Source organism: Coregonus lavaretus (genome assembly GCF_964263955.1).
Source record: "Coregonus lavaretus genome assembly, chromosome: 21".
NCBI lineage: Eukaryota > Metazoa > Chordata > Actinopteri > Salmoniformes > Salmonidae > Coregonus > Coregonus lavaretus.
The window spans coordinates 37,530,653-37,551,352 of NC_140008.1; the positions used below are offsets into that span (position 1 = coordinate 37,530,653).

The window sequence follows — 20,700 nt, forward strand, 5'->3', positions numbered from 1 at the left end:
ATCTTTTCGGTCATAGGAAACGATGGTGGAAACGTTATGTACTGAAAAAGTTAAGATCAGTGCAAAAAAACACAAAATAGCAGAATTGGTGCACTGACAGTTAAAGAAATACTGTAACACACACACCAAAAACATCCTGCATTTGTTTATTTTGTGATTGATCATCGCCATCTACTGGCAAAAAACCTCAAATTACATTTTCATAAGGCTGCGGCCACACAGAGACGCATGTATACAGATGAAACCATATATGCATTCATCAGTTGTCTGTTTTTGTCCATCAAAAGTTGTTGCATATGTAAACAGACAGACGATTTGTGCAGTTTTTGTTCGACAATCATCAACGGATGATGAAATACCATTAGCTCAATCCGGAAGTTTTGGACACAACATCTCTACGTGGCTGTAGCTTAAATGACAAAAGTAGGAATGTAATATAAGAGTTATTGTTTTTCTATTGTCCAAAAATATGTGAGTGAAGATAGAGTAACATGACTGTACAAATTCTTACAGTAGAGCAGTGGAGGCTGCTGAGGGAAGGACAGGCTCGTGGTAATGGCAGGAAACCATACGTTTGATGTATTTGATACCATTCCACTCCAGCCGTTACCACTAGCCCGTCCTCCCCAATTAAGGTGCCACCAACCTCCTGTGCAATACAGTACTCAAGTTATGCTCTTGGGCTGGAAAACACAGAAGTATGAAACATGGATCACAGACATGTGAGTACGGAAAACAGTTCCCTATTGGTTGCCCATCACCTCTCCAACAACATGACAAGGAAGAGACTTCGGGTACATCCCAAATGGGACCTTATTTCCAATATAGTGCACAACCTTTGACCAGAGGTACATTACTTCAGTGCACTACATAGGGAATAGGTTGCCATTTGGGACACAAACTTCCTCACACAGTTACCAGTGCTATACCATGCCATTGTCAAGAGCAAGACAGTAATCATAGTACTCCTCACAAGAATATGTTACATTGTTTCATATCTTTTCATAGTTATTCTTCTTTCAAACAATGTATCATGTTAAATGTACAAAGACAATTATGTTACCAAAGATACACGTATTTATAAAAACATGGACATCAATTATAAATATTTCAGCCAATGTATAAAACCACATCTTTTAAAATCTGTTAATATATGTTGAAAGGGACACCAGATATAGGTTTTTGTCTAATATAACAAACGTGGGCCGTACGCAGAAGATACCTGCTGGGTGTCGACGAACGGAGCCGATTCAACATGTAGTATCGTCAGGAAATTAATAAAAAAAATAGCAGACGATATTCTGCTTTTAACCGATCTGTGTGGTCTGATTTGTCTAAGCCATCAGTGCTCTAGCTCTGATCTTAAACTCTATCATATGGTGCTACTCCATGTTGGGGCTTAACTATTAAGTTGATGCTAGTATGAAATGGCTTACAGAGGAAAAGTAAAGTAAACAGTATCTATATTAAAAAGTGATTCTAAACAAACTCAGTAGATTGTAGCAGTGCTTAACTTGGACTGAAATGTTTTTGGGTGTTTGTACTCATTTTGGGTGCCGGTACTGTTTATATTGGTGTGTTCCGTCCAAGTCAAGCACTGGATTATAGCGTATCCTGTGTTTCACTGATGATATGAGTTAAAAAGGATTGGCTGAAGTGATTAAAAGTGACCCTTTTCTTTGTAGAGAGCCTTTCACTCTGCAGGTAAAGGCAGACTAGTAATGCTGTGTGATTATATAATATAGATTACAGTTAAACAAATAAAGTTGTTGAAAACATGTCTTAAAAATACTAACATACATGACAGATTCTCTCCCTTTACAATGACATCCTGATCATATACATACATATCAGTGGTGGCTGGTGGGCGGCAATATAGGAGGGCGGGCTCATTGTAATGAAACCATGTGTTTGATACCGTTCCGTACATTCCAGCCATTACAATGATCTCTGCCCATCAGCCTCCTCTGATAAACAGACTTTATTAATATAAGCGTTGGTTTTCTTGAGAAGGTCCTCGATGCACTTCAGGGTCAAGTTTCCCCTAGGAACAGATCTATGATCAGTTCAGATTTCCCCCTCTCCTAATCTTAACCTTAACCATAAGTGGGGAAAATGCAAAAACTGACCCAAGATCAGCGTCTAGGGGAAATGTCACCCTACACCCCTGGTGGCAGGGCTCCCGAGTGGCACAGCGGTCTAAGGCACAGCATCTACAGACTCTGGTTCGATTCCAGGCTGTATCACAATCCGGCCGTGATTGGGAGTCCAATAGGGCGGCGCACAATTGGCACAGCGTCGTCCGGGTTTGGCCGGAGTAGGCCGTCATCGTAAAATAAGAATTTGTTCTTAACTGACTTGCCTAGTTAAATAAAGGTTAAATACAAATAGAATACAATAAAAATATGCTGGTAGTATGCCATAATGCAACACATTAGTCTTCTCTAGATCAACATTTAAGTGCAGTATGTACCAGCAGGACAAACTGTGTGTGTGTCCAAGTTTTATTTCTTCAGTGATCCAATCATCACCTTGGAGATGAAGTTGACGATGGCGCTGGCGGGTTGTTCGGGGTCGTGTTCAGCAAACAGGTGACACACATTCTCTGTCCCAGTCATCGACTTCCTCGCCACGAAACCAAAGATCCTGACAGGAGGAGAAACAGCAGAGAAGCTCAGTAAGCCTTCAGCTTCAAGCCAAACAGGAGAATCCAGGGTCATGTTCACTAGGAATGCAACAGAAACATATGGGCCAAAACGGAGAGGGACCTACCGGAATCTTTCCAAAAAGAAAGTATTGTTTTCATTGCAAAACATTTTCCGTTGCTATTCAGCAAATAATTCAGAAAAGAGAAGTGATATCTCTCTGAGGGATAGAGAGAGATATGTAAAGATATAGAGAAAAATTGTGAAACACATTGAGAACGAGAGATCGAGAGAAAGAGAGAGAAAGAGAGCGAGTAAGAGAGAGAAAAATAAAGACAGGAGGTGAAGTGAGGGAATGACTTACTTAGCAGAGGAGCAGCTATCTCTTTTCCACCTGGTGAGGAGAGAATAGTTAGTTACCATGCATGATTATCTGACACACACGCACACACACACACACACTAGAGTGTACGGTACTCACTTGCGGTCCTGTGGGTCAAGGGCACAGAATATGACGGTATTGACAGTGTAGTGTCTCCTGAAGAACAGCCTACAGACAGAGACAGTGAGGGGTGACTGAGTACATTGCAGTGTAGCTATACAATATCTGTCGTAACTACACTATTGGAAAAAAGGCTTAGATTTGTTCCTAAAGAGGTACCAACGCTTGTCACTGGGTGGTACCCTGTAAGGTAGTCCTTTGTACCTTTAGTTACAGGTACATGATTCTACCCCAGTTCGTACCTCAGATACGATACGGTATACTTTATTTTACATTTACATTTTGTGACGTCAGCATACAAATACACAATCACAACACAATATATTACATGCAGTACATAAAACTGGAAAGTTAGTATACAAGTCACACATTTAAATTTTCACATACAGTATTCAAAGTCTGCGGCCTACTGTCCAACCGTGTATTGGGCCTGCATCTGTCCTATGTCCCACTGATCAGCAACCTGATGGCTGATGGAATGAAACTTACCTTGCTCCTATTCTTGCTGAGCAGTGGGACCGTTAATCTCCTTCTAGAGGGCAGCAGCTCAGAAAAATTGGGCAAGATTATGTGTGGGGTCCTCTATGATGCGCTTGGCCTTGTCCCTTGATCCTAGAGAACCTGAAGGCCCATGCATTGCAGCCCGCAGAGCTTGGACCCCAGGTTCACAGTCCACCTGAGGATACCCTTAATAGATAGTACCTTTCTTACATATACTCCACAGATACAAAAGCATGCTCTTAGAAAAGGTATATATTTTTCTTTATTTGGAACCACCGCAGTGTCTTCACTGAAAGTTGCAAAACTTTACCTCTATCAAAGACCACTTAAACTGGTACAACAGTTCCACTCAAGGGTGGCCAAAAATAACTGAAAACCACCCCTGCACTAAGCCATGCCTCCTATATAAAATACAAGTGTGACTTGCCTTTTCGAGTGAATTGTAGAGTTACCACCCATGACCGTATTTGTTATTGACAGAGACATGGTCTGAAAAATTACTTGTAAAAATCATTTTTGAAAAAACTAATAAAATAAGCTACAATTTTACTCTTTATGACAATACATTACATATCTCATGAGGCCTTATTGTGAGGCCTAATTTTACCCTAATACAGGAGCCTGACCCTCATGGTTTACAGGCAACATCAGGCCTGCACGTATGGTTGCAAAATTCCCAGAGATCTTGGTTGAAGGATTCTGGATTTCCTGCACTTACTCCCTCCCGTTTCCAGGAAAGGATCTTCCAACCAGAACTTCTGGAAGCCTTGGAAAGTAACCAGCATTTTGCAACCCTACCTGCAAGTCACATTATGCTGGTTTGCAAAGGAATGTGTAATTTCTATAGGAATCCAGCCAGAGTTAGGATATCAAACAGTTGGCATTTTTATTCACCCGCAACCTGCCTTCAGAATGACTGCCAGGGTTCAGAACATTGTGACTACCTAAGTAATTTAAACTGGAACAACCATTTAAGTCACTGGTGCAGAACATTTAACTAACTGATTGGATTAGTTTAGAAAATGTATGTTATTTATCTTTGTGTACCATAAGATGAATCAATCAATTAATGTACATGCAAAAACACAGATATTAAAAACAATTCTAAAAAAATCAACCTGCAGTAGAGCCTGCTGGGAAATATGATAATGATAATGAATATGGTACAAATGTGCCTTTTTAGGTGGCAAAAATGAATAATTGTACCGTACAAAACATGTCCCTTCCTTCAATACATTGCTTTTCTGCAATGTATTGGGAAACAGAAATGTACCTTCACCATATGCCGAGAGCTAGAGTGTGCTGATTGTATCTTAATATTCAAAATATTGGGTACCAAAATGGACCCTCATACTTTTTATCCGCACATGTATCAAAAAAGTTACTGAACAATCCCATGTGAGATCATTCTGTGTACCTCTGAAGGTACATTATCTGTATTTAGATATTTTTGTTACCCAGGGAACAATACCGTACCCTTATTTTGTAAGAGGTTCTTTACATTATGTGTGTGTGCATGCATACGTATGCGTGCTCAAGCGCATACGTGTGTATGTACAGTGGGGAAACAAAGTATTTAGTCAGCCACCAATTGTGCAAGTTCTCCCACTGAAAAAGATGAAAGAGGCCTGTAATTTTCATCATAGGTACACGCCAACTATGACAGACAAATTGAGAAGAAATAAAATCCAGAAAATCACATTGTGTGACCAAATACTTATTTTCCACCATAATTTGCAAATAAAATCATTAAAAATCCTACAATGTGATTTTCTGGAGAAAAAAAATCTCATTTTGTCTGTCATAGTTGACGTGTACCTATGATGAAAATTACAGGCCTCTCTCATCTTTTTAAGTGGGAGAACTTGCACAATTGGTGGCTGACTAAATACTTTTTTTCCCCACTGTATGTGTGTTCACATGCGTGCATGTGTGATCATGCAAGTGGGTGTATGACTCACTTCCTCTGATTGTCGGTGAGGGTGATGCCCTGGGCTGAGACTTTGAAGTGGACCACAGTGGAGGTTGGAGGAGAGTCCATGGCCAGAGTCAGACTGGCTGCCTTTTGCACAGCCTGGTACCCTGTCAAAGACTCCAGCTCTACTGAGCCCAGGAACCACACATTGCAAGCTAGGTAGAGAGACACACACCCGTTCCACATTGTAACACGCACACACACACGTTACACACTCCAACACACATACAGCCTGGTACCCAGTCAGAGACTGCAGCTCTACTGAGCCCAGCAACCACACGGAGAAGCATACATGTTACACAATGAAAGTTGACAAACACACACACAATGTCAGAGAAGAGAGCTGAGATTATAAAGTACCTGCTCCCTGTTTGAGTAGCTCAGCAGCAGAGTTGGTTACTGACTGTGTTGAAGGCTCACTTGTCTCTTCCAGAGGGTCTGACAACACAGGAAGAAAAAGGAAGTTTAGTTGGAACTGATATAATTGTATTTATAGAAACACAAGGAAACACACACATTCTTACCTCTGTCGGGGATGATGAGGTTGCAGGGCAGGGCCAAGTGGGTAATGGAATGTTGACAGACCAACGCAGTCAGACTTCCTGTGAGGAACAGAAAACACTGTCTCAAATGCTTTCATATACCTTGCCATCTAGTCGATGGTCAACCAATAATATTTTTTGGACCAGATTTTGTGGACCTGTTTAGATGCACTACTGAGTATGTCCACCTGAGGGATACATTGTATTACTTCACACAACTGAACATATGCACCCATACAGTGCATATATGCACACAACACAACACACCAGAACAGAACAGAACAGATATACACATACAGTGGGGAAAAAAAGTATTTAGTCAGCCACCAATTGTGCAAGTTCTCCACCTTAAAAAGATGAGAGAGGCCTGTAATTTTCATCATAGGTACACGTCAACTATGACAGACAAAATGAGAAAAGAAATCCAGAAAATCACATTGTAGGATTTTTAATGAATTTATTTGCAAATTATGGTGGAAAATAAGTATTTGGTCAATAACAAAAGTTTCTCAATACTTTGTTATATACCCTTTGTTTGCAATGACACAGGTCAAACGTTTACTGTAAGTCTTCACAAGGTTTTCACACACTGTTGCTGGTATTTTGGCCCATTCCTCCATGCAGATCTCCTCTAGAGCAGTGATGTTTTGGGGCTGTCGCTGGGCAACACGGACTTTCAACTCCCTCCAAAGACTTTCTATGGGGTTGAGATCTGGAGACTGGCTAGGCCACTCTAGGACCTTGAAATGCTTCTTACGAAGCCACTCCTTCGTTGCCCGGGCGGTGTGTTTGGGATCATTGTCATGCTGAAAGACCCAGCCACGTTTCATCTTCAATGCCCTTGAGATGGAAGGAGGTTTTCACTCAAAATCTCACGATACATGGCCCCATTCATTTTTTCCTTTACACGGATCAGTCGTCCTGATCCCTTTGCAGATAAACAGCCCCAAAGCATGATGTTTCCACCCCCATGCTTCACAGTAGGTATGGTGTTCTTTGGATGCAACTCAGCATTCTTTGTCCTCCAAACACGACGAGTTGAGTTTTTACTAAAAATTTCTATTTTGGTTTCATCTGACCATATGACATTCTCCCAATCCTCTTCTGGATCATCCAAATGCACTCTAGCAAACTTCAGACGGGCCTGGACATGTACTGGCTTAAGCAGGGGGACACGTCTGGCACTGCAGGATTTGAGTCCCTGGCGGCGTAGTGTGTTACTGATGGTAGGCTTTGTTACTTTGGTCCCAGCTCTCTGCAGGTCATTCACTAGGTCCGTGTGGTTCTGGGATTTTTGCTCACCGTTGTTGTGATCATTTTGACCCCACGGGGTGAGATCTTGCGTGGAGCCCCAGATCGAGGGAGATTATCAGTGGTCTTGTATGTCTTCCATTTCCTAATAATTGCTCCCACAGTTGATTTCTTCAAACCAAGCTGCTTACCTATTGCAGATTCAGTCTTCCCAGCCTGGTGCAGGTCTACAATTTTGTTTCTGGTGTCCTTTGACAACTCTTTGGTCTTGGCCATAGTGGAGTTTGGAGTGTGACTGTTTGAGGTTGTGGACAGGTGTCTTTTATACTGATAACAAGTTCAAACAGGTGCCATTAATACAGGTAACGAGTGGAGGACAGAGGAGACTCTTAAAGAAGAAGTTACAGGTCGGTGAGAGACAGAAATCTTGCTTGTTTGTAGGTGACCAAATACTTATTTTCCACCATAATTTGCAAATAAATGCATAAAAAATCCTACAATGTGATTTTCTGGATTTTTTTTCCTCAATTTGTCTGTCATAGTTGACGTGTACCTATGATGAAAATTACAGGCCTCTCTCATCTTTTTAAGTGGGAGAACTTGCACAATTGGTGGCTGACTAAATACTTTTTTTCCCCCACTGTACATACATACAGTGAGGGAAAAAAGTATTTGATCCCCTGCTGATTTTGTACATTTGCCCACTGACAAAGAAATGATCAGTCTATAATTTTAATGGTAGGTTTATTTGAACAGTGAGAGACAGAATCACAACAACAAAAATCCAGAAAAATGCATGTCAAAAATGTTATAAATTGATTTGCATTTTAATGAGGGAAATAAGTATTTGACCCCCTCTCAATCAGAAAGATTTCTGGCTCCCAGGTGTCTTTTATACAGGCAACGAGCTGAGATTAGGAGCACACTCTTAAAGGGAATGCTCCTAATCTCAGTTTGTTACCTGTATAAAAGACACCTGTCCACAGAAGCAATCAATCAATCAGATTCCAAACTCTCCACCATGGCCAAGACCAAAGAGCTCTCCGAGGATGTCAGGGACAAGATTGTAGACCTACACAAGGCTGGAATGGGCTAGAAGACCATTCGCAAGCAGCTTGGTGAGAAGGTGACAACAGTTGGTGCGATTATTCGCAAATGGAAGAAACACAAAAGAACTGTCAATCTCCCGCGGCCTGGGGCTCCATGCAAGATCTCACCTCGTGGAGTTGCAATGATCATGAGAATGGTGAGGAATCAGCCCAGAATTACACGGGAGGATCTTGTCAATGATCTCAAGGCAGCTGGGACCATAGTCACCAAGAAAACAATTGGTAACACACTACGCCGTGAAGGACTGAAATCCTGCAGCGCCCGCAAGGACCCCTGCTCAAGAAAGCACATATATAGGCCCGTCTGAAGTTTGCCAATGAACATCTGAATGATTCAGAGGAGAACTGGGTGAAAGTGTTATGGTCAGATGAGACCAAAATGGAGCTCTTTGGCATCAACTCAACTCGCCGTGTTTGGAGGAGGAGGAATGCTGCCTATGACCCCAAGAACACCATCCCCACTGTCAAACATGGAGGTGGAAACATTATGCTTTGGGGGTGTTTTTCTGCTAAGGGGACAGGACAACTTCACCGCATCAAAGGGACGATGGATTGGGCCATGTACCGTCAGATCTTGGGTGAGAACCTCCTTCCCTCAGCCAGGGCATTGAAAATGGGTCGTGGATGGGTATTCCAGCATGACAATGACCCAGAACACACGGCCAAGGCAACAAAGGAGTGGCTCAAGAAGAAGCACATTAAGGTCCTGGAGTGGCCTAGCCAGTCTCCAGACCTTAATCCCATATACAATCTGTGGAGGGAGCTGAATGTTCAAGTTGCCAAACGTCAGCCTCGAAACCTTAATGATTTGTAGAAGATCTGCAAAGAGGAGTGGGACAAAATCCCTCCTGAGATGTGTGCAAACCTGGTGGCCAACTACAAGAAACGTCTGACCTCTGTGATTGCCAACAAGGGTTTTGCCACCAAGTACTAAGTCATGTTTTGCAGAGGGGTCAAATACTTATTTCCCTCATTAAAATGCAAATCAATTTATAACATGTTTTACATGCGTTTTTCTGGATTTTTTTGTTGTTATTCTCTCTCACTGTTCAAATAAACCTACCATTAAAATGATAGACTGATCATGTCTTTGTCAGTGGGCAAAGTCAGCAGGGGATCAAATACTTTTTCCCTCACTGTACATACATACATACATACATACATACATACATACATACATAGGCACACAGCACAACACACAGGAATATGTCCTTACCAAAGTAGAGTTCATTGGGACAGCCCTTAAGCCACACCCCTTTCTGTGTGCACTCAATCAGGAAATGCCTCACCAGCTCATTCGATAGGTCGCCACCCACTTTGGAGATAGGAAGTGACATCAGAGAGGTGTGGAAAAATGGCCAGTGCCCTAGGTACAGATCTAGGATCAGCTTCCCCTCCCCCAATCCTAACCATTAGTGGGAAAAATGCTAAACTGACACAGGATCAGCATCTATGGGCAATTTCACCCTACACCGACCTGGTCTGACAGACATATCTCATTAGAAGAAAGTCAGAAGTGACATATAACTACAATGGTAAAATGTTATGACATATTCTAATAAGACCATGTTGGAACTTATGGACCTCTGAATCTGCGCCCCAAATGGCACCCTATTCCCATAGGGCTCTGGTCAAATGAAGGGCACTTTATAGGGAATAGCATGCCATTTGGGATGCGGTAATTTGTAGCCTACCACATCCACCTTTCTTGCTCTGTGTCAGGACAGAGGGAGGAGGTGTGGCCACCTTCATAGCCAATCCGTAGGCTCCGCGGAACGAGTGACTGTCCCTGACAATGAAGGATCCAGGTTCTCTGTCCTTCAGCAAACCGATGGCTACAGAGCACAACAGGAGTCAAAAAATGAAGTTTAACACAGTCACAACACCTACATGTCATAGTCAGTAGTTACTGTGATGCCCTTTTCAGACTACTGAGACAAACAGAGCCAAGCCGAACTGTACTGCTCTGGCCTGGTTGCACAATGTGTAATGCACATCTAGCATAATGGCTGGAACTGTGCTGGAAATAAAATATCCAAGCCAACACACACACACACACAGAGAAAGCGTTCTTGCAGCACCCGTCTAATATCCGGAAACAATATTTACCTTGATCTCTAGATATGTCAGGCTTGTACCAGAATTTGGATGTGTCCTGAACAAACTTCACAGTGTCCTGCTTACTGGAAAACGGGTCTGCAACACAACGCACAGACAGAGACAACCACTTGGTGTAAAGAGAGAGAAAGAGAGAACTATAGAATATACACATATTTTTGAGACACAGTGAACATTGTGTGCGACAGTATGGTTGAGTGTGAAATCAGGCATGCTATTGTAGCTGGAAACGGCAGATTTTTTATGGAATATTGACATAGGCGTACAGAGGCCCATTATCAGCAACCATCAGTCCTGTGTTCCAATGGCACGTTGTGTTTGCTAATCCAAGTTTATCATTTTAAAAGGCTAATTGATAATTAGAAAACCCTTTTGCAATTATGTTAGCACAGCTGAAAACTGTTGTGCTGATTTAAGAAGCAATAAAACTGGCCTTCTTGAGACTTGTTGAGTATCTGGAGCATCAGCAATTGTGGATTCAATTACAGGATCAAAATGGCCAGAAACAAATACCTTTCTTCTGAAACTCATCAGTCCATTCTTGTTCTAAGAAATGAAGGCTATTCCATGCGAGAAATTGCCAAGAAACTGAAGATCTCGTACAAGGGAGTAGTACACAGCGAATGAGAGAATGCAAAGAGTGTGCAAAGCTGTCATGGCAAATGGTGGCTATTTGAAGAATCTCAAATATAAAATATATTTTGATTTGTTTAACACTTTTTTGGTTACTACATGATTCCATATGTGTTATTTCATAGTTTTGATGTCTTCACTATTATTCTACAATGTAGAAAATAGTAAAAATAAAGAAAAACCCTTGAATGAGTAGGTGTGTCAACTTTTGACTGGTACTCTACATCGAATCCACAATAATTTTAGTAGCAGCGTAGTTGTGAGGTCGTGTGTACCTTTTGGGTGTAAGTGTATGACGTCAGTAATGAGTATGTGAGTGAGGGTGTGGTGCCTGGAGAAGTTGGTATACTCTAATTCTGCCAACATGTTTCCAAACGGCCCGCCCAACTAAGGAAAGGTGCCCAGTGTGAAAGATTATATGAGAAACAGTGACATACACTCTGAATGACCTAAAATGATCAATCCCATATTGGTCTTTCACAGTCAGGCCAACCCAAGCTGTACTGTGCAGTAGGCTAATAGTAGGTTACTATTGAAACAGATAAACTGAGTCTGAAATTCAAAGGTTTCAGATTTTCCTCAATTCCTTCAGGTTTTCGTTCTCAGTCACACTTTGCATCTACCAGAAGATGGTTAGGCCGATCATTAGCGTCGCTATATTTTTCCTGTTCCTTAATTATTTGAAACCTGGACGTTTTACTTCATATTATGAGGCATGTCTTACCTTGCTTCAAAGTAGCCTATAGACAAAAGCCCACCTTAGAATCGTGGATGCAATTATTTTTATAAAGACTTACTCATATGCATTCTCCTGTTCTATTGGTTTTCTTTTAACTTTCTTTCATTGTCTAGCAGCCAAAGGCATTATCCTAATCATATTAGCGACCCATGATAGTTGTTGCATCTTTAGATCTCCCCTCTTTCTAATGGATATTTCCCATCTCCGTCCACGAAACTGCTTGCATGTGCGGTGCGCATTTTAGAACAGTGTTTTCCCGCAAATTGCATTTTGCAACATTCACACGTAGGCCTACGTAGGCCTACTGCCGTGTGTACATTGCTGCGCCTAAAATGTGAAGAAATAATAGTTTATCAACATTTTCATGTAAACATTCCAATCTGTTCCATCAGACCTATTAATTGATACGGCATATACCTATAATAAACTACTTTGATAAGTATCAATGGGGATTAAGAAGTGAGTATATGCAATGCCCACTGAAAAATAAGTGGGTATACGGCGTATACCTGCATATACCCTTCACTAAACTACTGTGTGTGTGTGAGTAAGACTGACAGTGAAGGTGTGTCTGTCTGAGTGGGTGGATACCTGTGGATGGGCATAGAGTCAGTGCGGAAAGTCTGTGGGAGAGGGAGAGCAGTAATTGTTAGCCATTTAACAGTCTTATAGCCAGGGGATAGAAGCTGATTACGAGTCTTTTGGTCTGTGCCTTGATGCACCGGTACCGCCTGCCGGACAGGAGCATGGACTAGAGTCCATGTCTCAGGTGGCTGGAGTCTTTGGCAATTGTTCGGGCCTTTCTCAGACACTGCCTGGCATGTACATCCTGGATAGACTGGGAGCTCACCCCGGGTGATGTGCTGGGCCATCCGTACCACCCTCTGTAGGGCCATCCGTACCACCCTCTGTAGGGCCTTCCGTTCAAGGGCAGTGCCTCCTAGTAGGCTGTCTCATAGTCAGTCGTGGTGATCAGGTTGGAGACGGCAGTGTGGAGTGGAGTGGAATGGAGAATGCGTCATCTGTGGATCTGTTGGTGTGGTATGCAAATTGGAGTGGGTCCAGTGTGTCTGGGATGATGGAATTGATGTGTGCGATGACCAGCCTTTCAAAGCACTTCATTATTACAGAAGTGAGTGTTACAGGTCGGTAGTCATCGTAGCATAATGCCTTAGAGTTTTTGGGAACAGGAATGATGGTGTGTGTGTGTGTGTGTGTGTGTGTGTGTGTGTGTGTGTGTGTGTCTGCCTGACTGTGTGTCTGTGTGCGTGTATACCTGATCCAGGCAAAGGGGCTCTACCACCACCAGCGCTGAGTCCTCTGAGAGGGGCAGGGGCCATGGCTGAGGGGAAGGGGATGCTGAGGCTACTACCACTGTGGGGGCTGGAGAATCCACTGAGAGAGGGGGACTGGGACCCAGCCAGCCCCGGTACCCTCTTCTCAGGCAGCAAGGGTGGCAGTCCCGCCAGTCCGCCCTCTCCAAGCCCCAGGCCTAGATTCAGGCCCCCCAGCCCCTCCACGGCTTCCAACAGGCTGTCCTCCAGACCCAGAACTCCATTCCCCAGCAGCAGAGAGACTAAGTACCCCTGGCTTTGGTCACCCTGGTTCCTCTCACCCTGGCTTTGGCCCCCAGACCCCTCCTGGTCCCTCTGGACCCCCAGGGGAGATCTGTGCGCATTGGGGAGGCTGAGGGGAGACAGAGAGGGAGAGGAAGGGGGGATGAACGGGGAGGACAGGGACATAGGAGTCCTGTCCAGCCACACTGGAGGTGGGGTTTGGCTGAGGAGAGAGAGAGAGAAGGGGATGATCAAGTATAAGCACAAATGTAGCTACAGTAAACACACACACACAAACACTGCAGTGTGATAGAAAGACAGTACTTGTTTTTGTGTGGGTCGGGGCTCCTTGACGATACAGAGTGCATGGAGCTGAACATTCTCTGACAGGCGGCGGGAGTGAAGGACACTTCCGAGCAGAAAAGCTCTCCATCCGACGAGGCTGGAGTGCGGTTCATACTACTGTCCAGGAAACTTCGGGAATCTGCAAGAAAATAAAAACAACATCCCTTTAAGACTGTGGCATGGCTTCCTCTTTAACATTACAGGTAGGTGCATACTAGGCTACTAGAGAGCTCATCTATCTTTGAGATGCTTAATAGCTGCCCATGCTAAAACAAGCTTTGGGTCAAATGCTATCCAACTCTATGGTGCATACAGTACAGTACAGTATGTGACTAGAGGTTTGTATGAAGGTCCTTCTTTTAACATAACCCGTTCAGTTCCCCACTTCCAAAATAAGTTTGCTTCTAATTTATCTTACTGTAGCAAGTCTCAGATTTACAGTCCCTGAGTTGTTTTCTTACACACTGCTCTTTGTGAGTTCTCACCGAATCATGTGTATTAGCTCTGTACTGCAGCCATATGTTCTGTCACGAGAGCGAGAGAGAGAGCTACAGACATGATTTATTTCTCAGTTTTTTGTTTTTAAAATGAGATAAACATCTCAAATCTAAAAATAATTAAAGACAAGGAATGATGAACAACAACTCGATTCAATCAGAATATATAAAAAAGTAACTTTGCACCTCAAATTAAAGAAGTTTTGACTCTCCCTAGCCAGCTACACAACACAAACCTTGCCAGCAAGCTAAATATTGAGCTAGAACAAATGACCAAACTGAGTGAGTAAACCAAAAAGCAGCACAGACTCTAACTTTAAACATTTATTTTTGTGTGTGTGAAGATTTTTCACTCTTTTTTTTTTTTTTAGCTAAATTAGAGCTAGCTAGCAACAGCAGCAGACAAACAAAAAATGGTTGCCATGGCAACAGTGCAGCAACAGCAGAACAGAGCAGCAGAGCCCACAAGCGCCATGTCCCCCCTCAGCGTGGATTCCATTCTCTACCCTCCAGAGGCCAAAAATGACACAACGAGGAAATATTTTAAACAGAAACTACTAAAGGGGAGGCCAGAAACCATTTTCACAGACCTGTACAAAAACAGTGATGTGAGTAATTTAATCTTTCTCACTGACCAGCCAAATGTATGGCGGTCAGCAGTCTGCTCTCACTACCCATCCATAAAGAACGAGGGAATCTGTAATGGGTGGAAGCTGAAAGTAAATGAGACAGAAGACCCTGACAGCACCATGATAACAAATCAACCTCTACAAGACTGGGACTGTCATGGTGCATGTTAACCTTAGGCTATTTGAAACAGACTTTCAGACAATTAAGGGAAGAGCAGAGAGAGAGAGAGAAGGACACCACTAGTGACATGCCCTCCCACAAGGGAAACTCCACCAGCACCACCCTCACCCCCACTCTCCCCACCCAAAAAGGCACATCCAGCACCTATCTTCCCACCATAGTGGAGGACACGCCCCAGGAAGAGAGTGACCCCCTCAGTGCAGAGCAAGCTCAGTTCACCAAACTGGAGAAGGAGGTGGTCCTGCTCAGGGAGAATGTGAGCAAACAGCAACCAGACATCCACACCTTAGAGGATCTCCTAACCAAGGTGCGGACAGAGCAGGACCGCAGCCTTGCAGCACAACTGAAAGAGGTCCAGCAAGAGAGAGATGGACTCAAGAGAGAGCTGGCTGATCTAACAAAGGAGGTGAGAGAGCTCCAAAAAGACAGGCAAAGCAGTAATAATGAGCTGACCACACTAAGAGAGGAGCTGCAGCAGAGAAAGAGAACAGAGAACAGGCTGCAGGAGCAGATAGATCACCACTCTGTGACCTGCCCTCACACAGCAGAGGAGCCCACCTCAACCAGCCAGGCCTCCTCAGCACAGGAGGTTGGTGGCTACTTAATTGGGGAGAACGGGCTAGTGGTAATGACTGGAGCGGAATAGGTGGAATGGTATGAAATACATCAAACACATGGTTTATAGGTGTTTGATGCCATTCGCTCCATTCCGGACATTATTATGAGCCTTCCTCCCCTCAGCAGCCTCCTGTGCTCCCCTGCCCTGCCTGCTGCACGCCTCCCCAGCTCACAGAACAGCCTCCCACTGACAGCGGCAACGGCACAGACCAGCCACACCCCAGCTCCAACATCCAACATCCACCAGCCCCCACTCTACCCCCTCCATTCCAGAAGAAACACTGGCTGACATCGTCCTGTTGATGGACTCAAATGGGAAGTTTGTTCAGTAGGAGAAACTTTTCCGTAGACACAAAATGAGAAAGGTGTGGTGCCCAACAACACAGAGTGCCATGGAGCTGCTTAATAAGGCCCAGCTTGGGTCGCCAAGCCACATAATCATACACACCGGAAGCAACGACCTGCGTGCTCAGCAGGAGATGGTGGCGACTTCACTAAGGGGAATGATTGAGATGGCCTCCGCAATCTTTCCCAACTCAAGGATCGTGGTGTCAACCCTTCTACAGATGAAGGACTTCCACTCTGCCACGATCCAAATAATAAAATGCCAGCCTTTCCCAGGACTGTGCCCTGCGACTCAATGTACACCTGGCCCACCATCCCACCCTTGATCTGGACTGTCTCTATGACCATGTTCACCTGTACAGGGAGACAGTCCCCATCCTTGCCAAGACTCTCAAGGACGTCGCTTTTAACCGCAGCCCGACCTCTCCACCCAGGAACAGCGGAGCAATCTCCACTTCCACCGAGATCACCGAGACAACACCCCAGACCAGCACCCTGGACGCCACGGCCACGGCCACAGCACCACTAACCTCAACGCCCACCACAGCCAGCGCAGCACAGACCACCCCAGCCCAGCTTCAGACCCGCCCAGACGAGGCCTACCACCCCCTTCCCCCCCACTGCAAATCCACACCTGGAGGAGCCACAGCCCGGCAGGCAGAGCTATGCACAGGCTGTGAGAGGAGCAATTGGCCCAGCCCCCATCAACGAAATGAGTGTTTTTGCTAAATGCTTTAGTCACTCAAAAGGCTATTTTACATGGGAATCAGAATGACTGTTCTGGACCTTTAAAACCACCATACCATTTTATTACTTTACATATAATGGTTTGGGATGGTTTAGGACTATCTGGAACCATCACATGACATCCTGACGACTGTAAATCTGCAACAGTTTACTAACCAATGTGCTTCCAGTAATGCATTGTAAATTCTAGAAATACAGCATGTTACTGTAGTCGGGTGTTTCAGTAATATGCTGTAAATTTGTGTTAGAGTAAAGGTCCTATAACTCTACAGTAATTTACTGGCTTCTGTGCTGCCAGCAAATTACAGGACATTTTATACAATGTAGCTAGCCAATTACTAGCTATCACCAGACCATAGACATTAAAACCAGTAAATAGTGATAGCGCTGACGTAATCCACTGAAAACTCCTGATGGTGCATGAAGCATTTGAATTTGAAGCTCGCCATATTGCTGAATGGTGCTGAATGGCACCAAAAAATCACTAAGGATTATGGTGAAAATGGCCGTAACTAGCAAAGGATCATGGTCAATGTAGTCATTTTCATCCTGCCTGAGAGATTCAACTGGTAACCTCCGATCGTAGCCTGCCGTACAGACAATATTTAATTAAATATCTCGATTTGTAGTAATTCACTGTGGGGATTGAACTTGGCTGTTCTGGCGATCGTAATTTACATAGGCTTTCTAGGGCAGACCAGAGCTTTTGCCAGCAGAGCTTGTGACTTCACGCTCCAGACCAGACACTGGGGGCCTGCACCAAACCAGATGAAAGCGGAAACATTCAAGTACCTTTGCCTGAGATGAATAGGTGAAACCACAAATTATATTTGCTGACATGCTGCAGTCAAATTTTGGCACAAGTAGACTACCTAGCTACAGTGAGGGAAAAAAGTATTTGATCCCCTGCTGATTTTGTACGTTTGCCCACTGACAAAGACATGATCAGTCTATGTTTTTAATGATAGGTTTATTTGAACAGTGAGAGACAGAATAACAACAAAAAAATCCAGAAAAACGCATGTAAAAAATTTTATGAATTGATTTGCATTTTAATGAGGGAAATAAGTATTTGACACCTCTGCAAAACATGACTTAGTATTTGGTGGCAAAACCCTTGTTGGCAATCACAGAGGTCAGATGTTTCTTGTAGTTGGCCACCAGGTTTGCACACATCTCAGGAGGAATTTTGTCCCACTCCTCTATGCAGATCTTCTCCAAGTCATTAAGGTTTCGAGGCTGACGTTTGGCAACTCGAACCTTCAGCTCCCTCCACAGATTTTAAATGGGATTAAGGTCTGGAGACTGGCTAGGCCACTCCAGGACCTTAATGTGCTTCTTCTTGAGCCACTCCTTTGTTGCCTTGGCCCTGTGTTTTGGGTCATTGTCATGCTGGAATACCCATCCACGACCCATTTTCAATGCCCTGGCTGAGGGAAGGAGGTTCTCACCCAAGATTTGACAGTACATGGCCCCATCCATCGTCCCTTTGATGCGGTGAAGTTGTCCTGTCCCCTTAGCAGAAAAACACCCCCAAAGCATAATGTTTCCACCTCCATGTTTGACGGTGTGGATGCTGTTCTTGGGGTCATAGGCAACATTCCTCCTCCTCCAAACACGGCGAGTTGAGTTGATGCCAAAGAGCTCCATTTTGGTCTCATCTGACCACAACACTTTCACCCAGTTCTCCTCTGAATCATTCAGATGTTCATTGGCAAACGTCAGACGGCCCTGTATATGTGCTTTCTTGAGCAGGGGGAACTTGCGGGCACTGCAGGATTTCAGTCCTTCACAGCGTAGTGTGTTACCAATTCTTTTCTTGGTGACTATGGTCCCAGCTGCCTTGAGATCATTGACAAGATCCTCCTGTGTAGTTCTGGGCTGATTCCTCACCGTTCTCATGATCATTGCAACTCCACGAGGTGAGATCTTGCATGGAGCCCCAGGCCGAGGGAGATTGACAGTTATTTTGTGTTTCTTCCATTTGCGAATAATCGCACCAACTGTTGTCACCTTCTCACCAAGCTGCTTGGCGATGGTCTTGTAGCCTATTCCAGCCTTGTGTAGGTCTACAATCTTGTCCCTGACATCCTTGGAGAGCTCTTTGGTCTTGGCCATGGTGGAGAGTTTGGAATCTGATTGATTGATTGCTTCTGTGGACAGGTGTCTTTTATACAGGTAACAAACTGAGATTAGGAGCACTCCCTTTAAGAGTGTGCTCCTAATCTCAGCTCGTTACCTGTATAAAAGACATCTGGGAGCCAGAAATCTTTCTGATTGAGAGGGGGTCAAATACTTATTTCCCTCATTAAAATGCAAATCAATTTATATGCGTTTTTCTTGATTTTTTTGTTGTTATTCTGTCTCTCACTGTTAAAATAAACCTACCTTTAAAATTATAGACTGATCATTTCTTTGTCAGTGGGCAAACGTACAAAATCAGCAAGGGATCAAATACTTTTTTACCTCACTGTATGTAAACCACTGCCTTCTGTGAACACGCCTTCTGTGATATTGGTTAAATTTAAATTAGGTAAGAGAATAAGATGTTACCATTGGTGTATTCAAATTATAGTTTAAAAAATAATAATTTCTTAGTCCAGGACTAGTTTTAATCTCTGTCTGGGAAACTAACCGTCCGCTATTCTCTACTCTTAGTATTTTACTCTCCTTTTTCTCCTGGCGTGTGTCCCTCCTCTCTCTCTGATGTAATAGACATTAAAACCAGTAAATAGTGATAGCGCTGACGTAATCCACTGAAAACTCCTGATGGTGCATGAAGCATTTGAATTTGAAGCTCGCCATATTCCTGAATGGGGCTGAATGGCACCAAAAAATCACTAAGGATTATGGTGAAAATGGCCGTAACTAGCAAAGGATCATGGTCAATGTAGTCATTTTCATCCAGCCTGAGAGATTCAACCGGTAAGCCCCTGACAGTCTGACACACAGAGGACAAAGACTCCTCAGTTAGGACAGAACGATGTAGAACCACTTCCAGATGGCAATGAACCATGGGCATGACTGCTGCCGAACCCCAAACACACATACGCAGCAAAAATACCCATTCACATTCCTGCACGCATACACACATATTCAGGCAAGCAAACATACACACACATATATACAGTTGAAGTCAGAAGTTTACATACACCTTGGCCAAAAACATTTAAACTCAGTTTTTCACAATTCCTGACATTTAATCCTAGTAAAAATTCCATGTCTTAGGTCAGTTAGGATCACCACCATATTTTAAGAATTTGAAATGTCAGAATAATAGTAGAGTGAATGACTTATTTCAGCTTTTATTTATTTCATCACATTCCCAGTGGGTCAGAAGTTTACATACTCAATTAGTATTTTGTAGAATTGCCTTTAAATTGTTTAACTTGGGTCAAAGGTTTTGGGTAGCCTTCCACAAGCTTCCTACAATAAATTGGGTAAATTTTGGCCCATTCCTCTTGACAGAGCTGGTGTAACTGAGTCAGGTTTGTAGGCCACTTGCTCGCATTGAGGTCAGGGCTTTGTGATGGCCACTCCAATACCTTGACTTTGTTGTCCTTTGGAAGTATGCTTGGGGTCATTGTCCATTTGGAAGACCCATTTGCGACCAAGCTTTAACTTCCTGACTGATGTCTTGAGCAGCAAAGCACCCCCACAGCATGATGCTGCCACCCCCGTGCTACACGGTTGGGATGGTGTTCTTCGGCTTGCAAGGCTTCCCCTTTTTCCTCCAAACATAACAATGGTCATTATGGCCAAACAGT

At 43.7% G+C, this 20,700-nt stretch overlaps 1 protein-coding gene across 1 annotated transcript; it reads right to left on the reverse strand.

The window, feature by feature from the left end:
- Positions 1 to 130: 130 nt before the first annotated feature.
- On the reverse strand, positions 131 to 13,367 carry LOC311148566 (tensin-3-like). Its single transcript, XM_084185552.1, has 10 exons — positions 13,292 to 13,367; positions 10,635 to 10,721; positions 10,220 to 10,360; positions 9,742 to 9,840; positions 6,148 to 6,225; positions 5,984 to 6,061; positions 5,610 to 5,778; positions 3,127 to 3,195; positions 3,010 to 3,039; positions 131 to 2,646 (listed from the first exon to the last, which is right to left on the reverse strand). The coding sequence occupies exons 1-10, from the start codon at positions 13,353 to 13,355 to the stop codon at positions 2,505 to 2,507; spliced, it is 957 nt and encodes a 318-aa protein (XP_084041678.1). The 5' UTR covers positions 13,356 to 13,367; the 3' UTR covers positions 131 to 2,504.
- Positions 13,368 to 20,700: the final 7,333 nt, after the last annotated feature.